The sequence below is a fragment of the Clytia hemisphaerica genome, unplaced genomic scaffold, assembly GCF_902728285.1.
Source record: "Clytia hemisphaerica strain Z4C2 unplaced genomic scaffold, Clytia hemisphaerica genome assembly, whole genome shotgun sequence".
Classification (NCBI taxonomy): domain Eukaryota; kingdom Metazoa; phylum Cnidaria; class Hydrozoa; order Leptothecata; family Clytiidae; genus Clytia; species Clytia hemisphaerica.
Genome location: NW_027103839.1, coordinates 1,105,810 through 1,121,009, shown reverse-complemented (window position 1 = coordinate 1,121,009; position 15,200 = coordinate 1,105,810). Strand labels below are relative to the sequence as shown.

Below are 15,200 nucleotides of genomic sequence, written 5' to 3'. Positions count from 1 at the left end.
AATGAATAAAAATTCCTTTTTTTTTGTAATTGCTCAAAAACGTTGAAAATCGACCTATCAAATTGTTATAGAAGCATAATTGCATGGAGCATGATTTTCATTGTTGAAGCAATAAAAACCTAGTGGAAAACGAAGTAAGATTTTAAGTCAAACAAAGAAATTTTTCTGAAAAACTGAAAAATTTGATAATTCCAACCGACATTTGACTTCAATAGCTACACTGATGAAATCAGCGCTACTTTTGACTTTAGGGGTCCTAAAGCCAAAACTTGAAGCTGAATTCCATAGAAAATAATTTGAAATGACCCAAATGAAAATTTTTAGTCCTTTAGAGAATTATTTCAAGCATTTTTTGTTTTCATGTCCACTTTAAACTCTTTATTCCTGCAAAAAAGTAATGATTCGGTTATAAAATTTGATATGTCGATTTTCAACGTTTTTGAGCCTTTTCAAAATGTGAAATTTTTATTCATTTCAGCATAATCTTTGATCTAGTTGACCAAATTTGATAAATGACCCCTCAAAATTTAAGTTTATCCTCTTTCCAATGCAAAATAATTGATCTTTTAAAAATTCATAGAACTCGAGAAAATTCACTTCAAAGAGCAGAACCTTTTCTGGGACACCCGGTAGAACTTAAACTTTTAAATTTTTGTGTATAAATAATGATGTAACTTGATACAATATTTCTAACTCGTAACTGGGTATGGTTATTAAAGATTAAATTCCTCAGTACAGTATTTCACATCCCTGTCTCAATAGACCGACTGGTGTTTAAACCGGATAGTGCTTGACCCCGAGGATTCTTTTGTTTTGATTGGGTTTTGGTTTTATGCAAGGGACTCTAAAACAAAGACTAGATTTGATATCAACATCTACATGTTAAAATCTTTGAAACCATGAATACTATCATCGAGTCACCAATCATTTACTGAGGAAAGTCTGTCTACCCTGGAATTCTAACAAATATAAAACTATTTATGGCAGGGGGGATTCGAATGTTTGTTTTTATTGAAACATTCGAAATTCGAAAGTTCGATTTTCGAACACGAGGAATTTAAAACCGGAAGTAAAATGAGTCAAAATAAAAACCAAAATTAAAAATATTTTACTTTTTAGGTTTAGGTGGGAAAGCTTTCCCGAACAATAGACGCGATTTTAATTTTTTTTTCGAATATTTTTTACTTACCTTACATGAGTATTAGGAGACGTGTAATTAAGTGAATTAACACGAATTGAGAAATTTCATAGGCCGTTAAATTCCATACTTATATTCATGTAATAAGGTATAAATCATTTTTGTTTGGTGAGACCCCTATAACGTTAGAAAAAAGAACTTATCGGGCTCATTCAATACTTTCTATCTTTTTGCTTGTAACTTGCGAATTTAGTGACCTGCCGCGATCGCTTCGCAACTTTTATATAAATACGGCTTGTTAATTTAACTAACGTAGCGATTTGCATACCAAGCAACATGCAAATTTTTTTGGAATTGACCTGGATGAGGTGGATTTGCACGATTCCCCGGCTCATCGGTGATTTTATGCACTAAAGATCTAAAATAAAGACTGAAAAATTACCCTAGGATGGCGTTACCCTGAATATCTCTATGGTAAGTCCTGATTTTAGATTTTAAGAGCGTAGTTCTTGACAATGTTTGTCAGGCCTTTGCCTGGGAATCCAAGCTCATAATCTTAGAAAAAACAAAAAATACCTCACCTCACAAAGTTCTAAGATTATAGAGCTTGGTGCAGGTAGATTAGTCGGATACAGAATGTTATAAACAGTCTGTGTGTGAACCCTTGTTGACAGACTTTCTGAACTTTGGAAACCCAGACAAAAACACATAATCAACTTACCATAAAAACTCTTTCACAAGCTCTAAAGACTTTCAAAACTACTAAAAACCACATCAAAACATCAGCCACATGTATTTAGACATCCAGCCAACAGCCATTTTGTTTCTAAATGAATCTATGTTTTCATTTTTTCTGCAGAGTCAGCTTTTTCCATAAATTATGCACACGCATCGAAATTATCAAAATGCGCGCGAAAGTACTGCTAAGTAAAACGCCGAAAGCTGGCCAATCAGCTCGAACCTGCATTGCAGGGAAAAGTGTCGGCGAGTTTCCTGCGCCAAGCGTTAAACAAACAGCAAAAATATCTTAAACTAGACTGTGAACAAAGTTTAACCCAGGCTAGTCAGGCCTGAGAGTCACTCGTGAGTTTCGAGCTGCCATCCAGCAAGAAAATCATGAGGTTATTTTTGAAAAATCTGTTGATTTGTTGGCTTCAAGTAAAGAAGGTTCTGCCAATGTTTGTTTTTCTGTTTATGGGAACATTCCAAAGTCCATTTCCAGGGATGTCAAACCCATAAGGTATGTAACTTGTTTTTATTCTCTTGTCTGTGTATCACCCGCAAAAACAATTAATTATAACCACATCTAATTAGACTGGCAAGATAGTAATTAATTTTTTTTCTCTCTCTCTTCTGTAATACCCTTAATTTCTCCTTCTTCATTGCATCATAAGTAGGTGTAATCTGATACAAAATCATGTAATGTAGCACTTATGTTTAAAAAAAATGAGTTTTTTTTTGTTACATGACAAATATAATCTGTAGTATATACATAATCTTTTACTCGGGCTCTGATTTTTGACATGTTATTCACAGTCGAGAACCAGACACTTTATGTAAGGGGTCATCCGTATAGTACCGTGAGATCGGGTAACTTGCATCAGTGGAGGCTAACAACATGCATAGCCCTCAAATGAAAGACTTGGCTGGTCATTAAAAATCAAAACAAAAATTTTAGAGTAGAGCTGCGAGCGGAGCTGCGTTGTTTTATTTTAATGACCAGAAAGGTCATTCTTTTGAGGGCTATGCATGTTTGCATCATCCACTGATGCAGATGCAAGTTACCCGATCTCACGGTACGTACACAAAAATTATACAAATTTGATAACCTCTCATGCCTTGCATGCAGTGAAAATTAGAGATGAAGTCATTCATTCATTAATTGTATATGCTTTTGCTAAACCCCCTCTCCCCCTTCACTGTGTAGGTGCTACAGCATATGGATGGCCCCAAGCCAAGTGATGAAAGAAGATGTTACACGGTAAATACAATAATATTTTAATTTTTTATCTTCAGCTCTCTTCCGCAATTGTTTGTTCAGTTCTCTGTCGCTTCACATGGTTGGCAACAATTCACTGCCTGATGCTTTGCGATGTTTTACGTGTGGGGAATTATTTTTGTTTTGCGAGTATTATTCCAATCATCCATTACTCAAAGAACTCTTTTCCAAGCATTCCACAGTTTTCCATAGTTTTTATTCCTTACTAGGTGGTGCATGTGTTTCCGACTTCTCACAGGGCACTAATTTGAAAGGTTCCGCAAATCATTTCGTCCCTTTGGTAAGTCTGAAAGAATCCAAAAAAACAAAAACAAAGAAAACTGGTTCTCTACCATCATGTAGTAAAAAGCAGCCCTCAACACCCAAAAGAAAATTTGAAGCTGAAAGTCTCTTAGATCAACCACCATCCAAACAGCTCAAATTTGCCACGTCTGTTGTTATTGATATGCCTTCTTTGCCAAGTGTTTCACCTCTAAAGCCAAAGGTGACATGTTAATAATCCAACTCTTTTTAATTATTTTAGCTATAAAAAGTCATTGCTAGAGTCTAAACCACCTAAACAATTTTCTGTTTCGTATCACCGCGCCGTCCTCCTAACTCAGATGAGTCCAAACCCTGAGTAAACATCAATTTTTCAGATGGGACTGAACCCACTTCTTCCACATTTGAAGGCTTTGTCCCAAGTCCAATAACCACATCCAGCACTTTTTCTTTTTCAGGTGCACCTAAACCCACTCGCGGTGTATCGGAGGGCCTTGTCGCCAGTTCGACACCCAACTCCACCAATTTTTTTTTTACAGGTGCACCCAAACCCACTTGCGGTGCATATCTGAGGTCTTTGTCGCCAGTTCGACACCCAACTCCACCAATGTTTTTTTTACAGGTGCACCCAAACCCACTTGTGGTGCATCTGAGCGCATTGTCGCCAGTTAGACAACCAATTACACCACTGCTTTTTTACAGGTGCACCCAAACCCACTTTTGGTGCATCTGAAGGCTTTGTTGCCAGTCCGACTCATATTTCCTTTTCAGATCAGTTTCACATTAGAGAAAAGCCTAGTACTCCCTCTATATCGGAAAGTCCTTCAAATCCATATTCTTCATTCTTTGAAAAAAGGACACGAAATTTGAAAATGCCATCTGTCAGTAGAAAAGTGACACTGCCTCCAACCATTCTTGAAAATATCAGTGAAGAATCTAAATTTGGCATTTGGGACCTATTTTTCAAAAGCAAAATCATTATCAGAAACAGAAATATTTGATCTTATCACCAATGTCTTTTCCCCCGACCCTGATTTTAAATTCCTAAAGCCCACCAATTGACGAGAGTTTAGAGCCGATTGGCTCTCAGAACATCAATGGTTAAAATATTCACCCAGTAGGGGAGGTGGTTTCTGTTTACCATGCTCTCTATTTTCTCATTGTATACCTTCAACAAGTAAAGGTGTAATGATATCTAAACCAATTCTTCCATCTGCCAATACAAAAGCTGCGCTGCGCGATCACGAAACTGCTTATCAGGGTATCCATTCTTTTTATTTCAACGCCTTCCAACAATTTATTTCCAATTATGAAGGGAAATCTTAACCCATTGATTCTCTACTTGAAGCTGCCATAGCTCAACGTGATAACCATCTTAGACAAATCTTAGTACCAATCGTTGACACTGTTCTTTTCTTAGGTAAAAGGGGGTTGGCATTAAGGGGTCATAGGGATAGTTCTGATGCTTATCCAGAAGCTGGTTGATATTCAAAAGACCCTGGGCTCGGGAATTTTATTGATTTGTTAAACTATGGCATTTGGAGAGGTGATACTGTTTTGAAGGAGCATTATGAAAATCATCCAAAAAATGCTTCTTATATGTCTTATCCTATTCAAAATGAAATCATTGACTTTATTGGGGAAATCATTTTGGAGACAATTCTTAATAGGGAGCAAAGCAAAGTTCTTTTCCCGGCCTCTGTTTTAATTACGCAAAACCATGATTTCTAAATTTGAAAAAGGAAAATTGAACAATACACTGGTTGCAGAAATAAAGTTTGAAGTCAAATCACGCTTTTACTCGAAATTTGTATGTGCTTATTACATGACCTTCATTTCTGATTAGTTCGAATTCATTGATACGAATAAAGTAATTAAATGCGAGTTGTATACCAAGTAACATGGGAATAAAATCACGTGAACTTTTTCGAGTGATCACATGTTTTGAATGCACTGCTATAATATTGCAACCCATGTATTTTGAGTCAAAAAGGGGAGGGGGGTTCCAGATCTTGTGTTAAGCTAAGCGATTTTTTCTTGTATAAATTAATCTCGACTTATCTTTTTTCTTGGGAAATCTCCTTGCTTCCAAACATCTGAAGCTCACATTATTCCAATTCTAAGCCTTTCAAAAAGAGTTGGTTTGAAATATCAGGAAATTTTTTTAGTAAGGGTCACAATCTCGGACAGTTTAAAGATAATTCTGTTTTTCTATAAAATTTGCATGATTTGTTATACCCATAAAAGTTCAAGAATACAAATTAGAAATATAACTAGTCCTAAAAAATAAAATTAGTCCCCATTTGATCGTATCGAAATCTTCAGTTTGTTCGTTTTGCGGTTTTGTCTTCCTTTTTTCCGAGCTCCTAGAAACAAAAAGTTTGTATCATTAGTTTTTTAGTTTTGTCAATACATGTCAATCTTATCTCAAAATGTAAACAAAGAAGAGACCTATGGATTTCAAGTATAGAAGGCTCTTAGCATTATTTGTAGTAACCACTGTCCAGGAAAACATAAGTCTTGTAAATGAATTTCAAATAAAGAGTTGAGCTGGAGTTTTTATTATAAGATACTTAATTTGGTCATTTGACGTAATAGAAATGACGAATTCTTTAGGGAAAGCAGCAAAAATTTTTTACAGATTAACGACCAACCAAAATGAAACAAGACGACTTAAAGTTGAAAATTTCGCCTAAAGTTTAAACTGCATGGGAAAAAACAAGAAGTAGAGATGAAAGCTAATCTGAAGTTTACTTTACATCGAGCCTTGATGAAACAATTTGATATGAACAACGAGGCTCAAAATCGCTAAAAAGATAAGATCAATTTACGAACAATGGTTGTTTAATTCTTAAGAACTAATAACTGAATGGCATATCACCATCTATAAAGAGTTGTTAATTTGATTCTTATAGAAAAAAAAACTTATCAGGGAAAACTTCGTCGGGGAAAAGTGACGAAATTTTGGCCAAGTGACGAATATTTTTCCCCGACGAGAATTTAGCCCGGCCTTAACGCCTTTACCAACTACCAGCAAGTGACGAATATTTTTCCCCGACGAAGTTTTCCCCGATAATGTAAATATGTTCATATGTGCGCCATCCCTTGATTACTTTGTAAGAGCTAATTAACGAAAGGTATATCACCTTCTATCAAGAGTTATGGATTTGATTCTTATAAAGTGTATGCTTATAAGAAAAATAAATATGCTCATATTGTGTGCCATCCCTTGTTTACCTTGTAAGAACTAATTACCGAAAGGTATATCACAGTCTATCAAGAGTTATTGATTTGATTCTTATAAAGTATATGCTTATAAGAAAAATAAATATGCTCATATTGTGTGCCATCCCTTGTTTACCTTGTAAGAACTAATTACCGAAGGGTATATCACCATCTATCAAGAGTTATTGATTTGATTCTTATAAAGTATATGCTTATAAGAAAAATAAATATGCTCATATTGCCTGCCATCTCTTGTTTACTTTGTAAGAACTAATTACCGAAAGGTATATCACAGTCTATCAAGAGTTATTGATTTGATTCTTATAAAGTATATACTAATTACCGAAAGGTATATCACAGTCTATCAGAGTTATTGATTTGATTCTTATAAAGTATATACATGTTTTTTCTTTTATAAGCATAACGTTTATAAGCATATGCAGGCTCAGTTTTTGGTACCTAAACAATGGCTCTATTGTTTGAGAACAATAGAATGCTAAGCATAATGCGAGCCTGATGTAGGGGCAGACACTTGCTTATAAAAAACAAACATGTATGCTTATAAGAAAAATAAATATGATCATATTGTGTGCCATCCCTTACTTACTTTGTAAGAACTAATTACCGAAGGGTATATCACAGTCTATCAAGAGTTATTGATTTGATTCTTATAAAGTGTATGCTTATAAGAAAAATAAACATTTTCATATTGTGTGCCATCCCTTGTTTACTTTGTAAGAACTAATTACCGAAGGGTATATCATCGTTTATCAAGAGTTATTGATTTGATTCATTCTTATAAAGTATATGCTTATAAGAAAATAAAGAAAAAATCCAAACTGTGAACACAGGAAAAAATTAATAGATCACAAGCTTTGTGAAATGTCGTTTCCAGATTTGGGAATAGGTGGGTTTCCCAAACTAATCACAAGGTTGGGATCCTGCAACTCTTCACAAGGTTGTCAAATGCAATTTCACAAACTTTAAATCTGGATGCGGATATTCGGATACCCTGGTTGGGAATTTCAATTTCTGGAGCTTGTGAGTCACAGTTTCACAATCCAAAAATGACAAAAACCTAACCGATTTATTTTTGTCCAGACCTTTTGTTAGCCTAGATTGACGCTGGGAACCAGCAAAAACGGGTCCAGATGTTACGTTTACCAAACTTTGTGAAACATCATTTCCCAATAAAATATTACGTTTTCCCCCATATTTGGAATTGTGTTTGAATTAGGGTTTGGTCGAAAATGGATCTAGATTTAACTTTTCCCAAACTTTGTATAAAAGCACTTCCCAATGTAGAACTTAGCTTATCCAAACTTGTCCTGAAACTGTTTGAATTAAGGAATGGTCGAAAATGGATCCAGATATTACTTTTCCCAAACTTTGTATAAAAGCACTTCCCAATGTAGAACTTAGCTTATCCAAACTTGTCCTTAAACTGTTTGAATTAAGGAATGGTCGAAAATGGATCTGGATTTAACTTTTCCCAAACTTTGTAAAAAAGCACTTCCCAATGCAGAACTTAGCTTAAATCCAAACTTGCCCTGAAACTGTTTAAATTAGGGAATGGTCGAAAATGGTTCCAGATTTTACTCTTCCCAAACTTTGTAAAAAAGCGCTTCCCAATGTAGAACTTAGCTTGTCCAAAATTGTCCTGAAACTGGCTAAATTAGGAAATGATCGAAAGTGGATCTGGGTTCTACTTTAAAGCACGTTTGAAATGCAATGTGAATATAGGTTTCTTGCTTGTTTCTATAATATCTAAAATACAATTATATTGAAGAACGATTTTATTGAAATAAAGTAACAAATACAGTCTTGAGCAATTTTAATACATGTCCAGAAAATATATCCCCAACCATTTACGTGTTTTACGTGTTTACATAGATTTAAAATTTCTAACGACATCCACAGAGAACCTTTAGGAAAAGATGAATCCATGAATAGCTCCATAGCTCCTGTAGTTCAGTACACGTTTGTTTTTTATTAGAACCCAGTTTATAAGAACATTGAGGCTGAAATTCGTCGAAAAATCAAGAACATCGTAAGAACATGCCCAGCCTCAATTTGGAAAAAAATGACAAGAAACTACAATTTTTTCCTCTTTTCAAGCAGTTTTGACCCAACTTAGGCATGGATTTTCTAAAATCGAGAGTCAAATTTTGTTCAAATTGCACCAATTTTATATGCTCTTTATTTTGCATGATATTGTCGATTTAGAATAGTCTGAAAAATTAAGAACGCATTTAAGAACATTTAAGGCTGAAAATTGCTAAAATAATAAGCACATCCAGGCTCAGCCAAATTTTAGGTGTTCTAATAAAAAAAAAAAGTGTATCGTTCAGCAACTGACATAACTTCCATTCTCCATTGATTTTTGCAATTTTCAAGCAAAGCTTTCTCTGTAAGTCGGTGGTTTACTACGTCATCTCAGTCATCTTGTCGATTTTTACATTGTCTTCAGTCAATAACATTAGCTAGTAATTTGATAATTAGCTAGTAATTTGTATAATTCTCATCAAGGAACTGAAAATATCGATACAACCAAATTTCTTTTTCCAACCAAGATATTGCGAGCCAATGATGTCGTTTTGCCGTCTTTCTTTGTTTCCATAATAGTATTTTGCTGAATTTTTACGGTAATATTATCTAATCTAAAGAGCAAAATAAAATGAAACTTATTACAAATTTATTCTATCAAAAAAACTCCCCTCCATGCTGTTACCCCGCTCAACTAAAAATACATAAGACAACAGACTAACAAAAGTATTGTATGGAAAAAAAATATCAACGAATAATGAACAGAATTTGAAAATCTAGCAATGAAAGCTGATTGGACGGATTCATTTTGAATCTTAAAAGCTGATTGGAGTAGATTTTCATTACGTAATCGAAAATTTCTCTCTTTATATATTTTTCCTATAAAAATCTTATGAAATGAAATTTTGCTATCAAATTTGGTATGGAAAAAATTCTTTTTTAATTTTAAAATCCATAAAATTGAAATCAAAGTAATAAAACTTACCGATAAAGAAGTTTATATTTCTTGTGATGTTTAATTTGTCTTTCCATTGTTTCCTTTGCAATAGAAATGTGTAAATCACACACAAGTATTTTTCACACCTCTACACCTTTCCCACACATATAAGTATTGAAGAGAACAATTTGCTTTCTTTCGCGTTGATTTTGTCCGTTATTCCATGTTTGCAAATTTCCTTATATGGAAGACTTTTTCATAGTTTTACAGTTGTATTTTTGATAGCGCGAAAATTCGTTTTCTTTCAAAACTTAAAAAATATCGGAATCAAGCAAGAAATAAAGTGCAACACTTCAACTCAACAAAGTAAGTCAACTTGTAATTTATCAAACAAATCCAAGTATTTATATTAGTAGGGGGAAATTTGTTCGTTTTTTTGAGGTCGCTCGATTTTTTTAGTCAAAGCACTTGTTATACATTTTTGGAAAGCTAAGGGGTAGGGGAATCAAAATAACTTGGGTGCCAATTTTGTTTCGGATACTTAGGTGTGATTTTCGGACAAATACGACGGTCTCGGGCAAAAATCATAGGGAGAAAAAATAATGAAAATTTCAGCTTGAGAAAACAGAGACCTGTTATATATTTTTGGAAAGCTCTCAAAAAATTAAGATTAGTGATATATTGCGAGTATAGGTGATTTCAGTACCTAACTCGAGATATTGAGCTTCAGAAAGCGCTAAAACTGGACAAAACAGCTGTTTCTGGCTGAAAAACATTGAAAAACACTGTTTTTAAGGATTACATATCTCGAGTTAGGTAAAGAAATCACCTATATTCGCAATATATCACTAATCTTAATTTTTTGAGAGCTTTCCAAAAATATATAACAGGTCTCTGTTTTCTCAAGCTGAAATTTTCATTATTTTTTCTCCCTATGATTTTTGCCCGAGACCGTCGTATTTGTCCGAAAATCACACCAAAGTGTCCGAAGCAAAATTGGCACCCAAGTTATTTTGATTCCCCTACCCCTTAGCTTTCCAAAAATGTATAACAAGTGCTTTGACTAAAAAATTCGAGCGATTTTACAAATTTCCCACTACTATTTTGTTTTGTAGCTGAAAATAGTATAGGTTGGTGGGCTAGTCTGTCACTTATACGACTTATACACAACAATTGACATATGCAGCCGGCGGAGGGATTTTTTAGAAATATGTGTTCTTATCTTCTAGGAGACCACATGTTATGAACTTCGATTTTCTTATACAAATAAATGATGTGTTCTGATTTCTAGAAAACCTTTATCGCACTATTTGTCTCCTAAACTTTTTGATATACTTGTAGGATATTTGATTCTTTCCACGAAAAATGTGTTCTGAAACTTTATAGGGTTACCAGGCAACAATATCACATAAATTTTATCTATATTATACCCCTGTCTACTTAAAAGATGTGTTCTGAAGCTTTCTAGGGTTACCAAGACAACAAGAACACGTTTGATGACCTTGGTTATACCCCTGTCTCGTCAGAACACACCATTATTTCTAGCTGATTAATTTTCGAAGATCTTATCAGAACAAATCAAAATTTCTAGCTGAAACATACTCTCAGAACACAACGGAAAAAAAGGTCGCCTCGCCGGCTGATTTCAAACTGAGTGTCTTTTTCGTATTTATTACTTTTAGTATACTACTACAGTCGACCAGGTCGACTCTCCATAACTCGAATGTCTCCTGATATCTCACAATGTATAACTCGAACAGTTTTTCTCGTTCCTTTGAGAAAATCTTAGGCTATTTTTCTTCTCTAAAACTCGAACACCCCATAACTCGAACGACTACGCAGTCGTAGTATACTGGACTCTGCTTGAGCCACAAAGACTGGACTGTTGTACCAAAACTCATTACTTTTTCTACTTTTCACAGCTTGTACCTTGTTTGGAAGGTGGCGAATCCTATGTTATGGAAGTAACAATCCAGTTGTCGTCTTCATCGGTTCAATTTCAGTAACGAACGTTAAACTGGTCGATCAAGCTCTCCAGGAAAATTATTTGGAATATTTTGATTTTCGCAGTGTATCAATGGACAAAAGATCAAAACCGTACTGCCGACTAAGCTAATGACGTCCTTTGAATTTCACCATGGAGTTTTGTAAATACGTCAATTTTCATCGGTGAAGTCTCGTTTTATCTTTATTTTTTGGGATTTCTTTCATAGGGTGTGTTTGGTTTTAGCAGTTTCTTTTTGTATGATAAAATTTTGGATAGTCGTAATATCCCTCTTTATCGTAGAGATTCTGGTGGAATTCCAATGATCGATATTGAGTCGTTTGAACTGTGACTTTAGTCCACCTTATTCATTTGTTCTTTTGATTATGGATATTACGATTATCACTTCAAGTCAATGTACTTATGACAATTTACGAGGAATTTTTCGAAAGGGCTTTATGCTACTTTTGGTCAGCATTTTTTAAACCGAGTTTAATTAAGTTAGGATTCTGGTTAGCCAAGTATACTTGAAAACTAACAGGTAAACGCTTGAACGTGACGAAAAACAAGTCACGTGCGAGGTGGAGGTTGACCGTGTTTTTTCCTTCACAGCAAGTCATTTAAGCAAGTTTTCAACTTCACTTGCCCTCGGTCGGTTAAGCACTCACGGTCAGTCTTCACGTAGCAGGTTGAAATCCAGCTGGGCTACGTGTTCGTCGATGGCTGTCTTTACGGTTCCCGAAGGAATACCTCCCGCCAGATCTTAACGATGTTCATTACTTTTAAGAGTAAACTCTTTTGAGTAATGACGTAATGTTTCGGTATCAAAAATACACATTATTTCAATACAGTTTTACTGTATTTTATATATCAAAAACATACTATTTCAAAGTCTGACCCTAAACCAAAGCTGCACTTAAACCAAACCATTTCACACATCCAGGTTGCTTGATTTTATTAATATTTTATTGCCTTACATGCTGAGAACAAAACTAATGATAATTTTATGGATGTTTTTTGGAAGTAATTACTCTTTTTTTTTATGTTTTTAGAATTTTGCACGAGTTCAAACTCTAGTAATTGCATTTACGAAGTTATTTTTTCATTTTTATCATTTTTCGTCATTGTACATATGTATATTTTTTTCATTGTAAAAGTTAGATATAATATTAGATCATAAAACATTCGGGATTCACAAAATCCCAAATTAGGCTATAGGAGAGATACAGAAATGAATTTTTCCGAATCGGGTGTCTAATTAGTGAATCCATGTTATTTTGCATCGTTATTTTCAATATCCCAATCTATGGTAACCACATAACTTAACCTTGTGAAATGGAATTTAACAAGCTTATTTTTGAAACTTGTGAAAACAATTTTTACATTGCAAAGACTAAATTCACAAATTTGTCCCATAGCAAAGAATAAAACATTCCCAGGATTCGAGAAATCCCAAATCAGACCAAAGAAAATGTCTTTGGGGTCGGAAATTGACTTTTCCAAACTTGGTATCAGAATAGTTAGTTCCTATGCTATTTTATATTGTGATTGTCAATATCCCAATGTCAACATCCCAAAGATATTATGGTATATACAATTAACAAACTTGTGAAATGGGTTTTTACAACCTATTTTTCTTAAGCTTGTGAAAATAAATCTTTTTAACTAAAGAATACCCAGGATTTGAGAAATCCCAAATCAGACTAAAGAAAATGTCTTTGGGGTCGGAAATTGATATTCCCAAACTTGGTATCAGAACAGTTAGTTCCTATGCTATTTTACCTTGTGATTGTCAATATCCCAAGTTATGACGTATACAATTAACAAACTTGTTAAATGGAACTTTACAACCTATCTTTTTTAAATATTGTGAAAATTAGTTCTATCATTGTGAAAATCAAATTCACGATGACCTTGTGAAAAGAAAACTTCAATGTGAAATAAGAAAACCCAATGTTCACAATATCCCAAACTTTATTTCACAAACTAAATTTTGAAAATCCGATTTTTAAGGGCCGGAAACGACGTTTCACAAACTTGTGATCTGCTAATTTTTTCCTGTGGAAGCTAAAGGACACAAAGATATATGACGTAATCCAAAGAAAACCCGCGAAAATCGTCCGTGGTTATACGAGCGTATGATTTGTAAATTAAATTTAGTGAGTTCGTCCACCGTATCGAGTACTTTCGTTTTCTAATTTTTTTTCCGACGACACCAACATCGCGAAAGACGATTGTAATACTTTCGCTAGGCGAAATTAATAAGAGCTTGTAAAACTCTAGCCTGTCCCTAAATATAAAAAGGTTGATTTCTTGCATTTTGTAAGGATCAGCTCATACCTTTATGATGTTCTTCATCAGAGATTACGGCGCATCATCAATTCCACAAACTCGGGTTCGATATCCTTACCATTATACCAAGAGATTTCGCCATTACCGGTACCCTTGGTGAATTTGTAATTACCAGTCAACAGCGTGCTGTAGCAACTATTGAACCACCACCCAACTCTTCCGTATCCAGCCGAACAATGGCCAGAAGAATTCTTGTCATTATCCTGATCATACGTTGAAAACTTCATGTTGTTATGCTGACCAAGAAAAGAATATGATCCAGTCAAAACACTGGCATTGCCTGACACACCGCTGATCTTCAATGTGTATTTGCTCGCCTCATCTCCAATTTCAAAAGTATCATATTTTGCATAAACTGGTTTTGTTTGTCCTTTCATTCGCATATTGATGAGCAGTGTGGAGCTTTTGGGCGCAAAGGTGGGTTTGGTGAGATCGTGCATATTTTTATTTCCGAACCAAAATTCAGTTAAAAGTTTTCCAAATCCGAACTTGTAATCTTTCTAGGGTCTTTGGAAATTGATAGAGCCATCTTGGCGACGCAGAATGGTTGTGAATCCACCTCCATGGCTCGTTTGATCGCAAAAGACATTGATCTCACTGAATCGAGGGCCATGATGTCTCCATAATGAACTGTTGCAGTTGCTAGCAATAATATGAAGTATTATTTCTCGAAGAAGGTTGCACCTTTAATAAAGTTTTACTCCCTTTTGGGTGATCGAGTCGGGGTAATTTATTTTGTCTCGATTTACAATAAAAAGTCACCACGAAAGGAGGATTATAGAATCTATTTTTTGATAAATACAATCGATTCTTGTTTACTTTATAACGTAACCGCCGGTCCGGGGGTTTGTCCTCGATTCTTAACCAATCAAATTTTCAGCACTAGCACGCGCCCTGTTTATTATTTTAATCCCGAAAACTCATTTAGGAGTATAAGTTAATCGAAAGAAGTATTGTTACCCCTAAATAGGGGATACCATTGAAAATGACAATTCTTAACAATTCTTAACCAATCAAATTTTAGCACTAGCACACGACCTGTATATTATAAAAACCCCGAAAATTTATTTGGGAATAAGAGCCATTCGAGAATGCCAATGGGAATCAGGTGATTAGTGGTGTTGAAGGTCGTGAGTTCATTCTCCGGTCAATTTCTTTTTCAAGGAATTTTCGTGCTACTCGATTATTCCCTGCCTTTCTGTTACATTATATCAAAGAGAAGTGTTATATATGTTTAACTTTAGAGATCAACTATTAG

At 34.6% G+C, this 15,200-nt stretch overlaps 1 protein-coding gene and 2 long non-coding RNA genes across 5 annotated transcripts in view; 2 read left to right on the top strand and 1 right to left on the bottom strand.

The window, feature by feature from the left end:
* The window catches only part of LOC136807400 (general transcription factor IIF subunit 2-like), a 90,937-nt gene that overhangs the window by 17,915 nt on the left and 57,822 nt on the right, over positions 1 to 15,200 (top strand). Inside the window, exon 1 of one of the 3 annotated variants that reach the window (XM_067063981.1) lies at positions 14,576 to 14,667. The exons of the other annotated variants lie outside the window; for them this stretch is intronic. Coding sequence (XP_066920082.1) covers positions 14,596 to 14,667 — 72 coding nt within the window. The 5' untranslated portion in view covers positions 14,576 to 14,595. Of the gene's footprint in view, positions 1 to 14,575; positions 14,668 to 15,200 lie in introns of those variants that run through there. 3 annotated transcript variants of the gene reach the window in all.
* LOC136807399 (uncharacterized) lies at positions 8,351 to 9,896 on the bottom strand. The gene is made up of 2 exons (XR_010846675.1): positions 9,655 to 9,896; positions 8,351 to 9,283 (listed from the first exon to the last, which is right to left on the bottom strand). It is a non-coding gene; the product is annotated as an uncharacterized lncRNA (long non-coding RNA).
* On the top strand, positions 9,881 to 12,848 carry LOC136807398 (uncharacterized). Its single transcript, XR_010846674.1, has 2 exons — positions 9,881 to 9,972; positions 11,529 to 12,848. It is a non-coding gene; the product is annotated as an uncharacterized lncRNA (long non-coding RNA).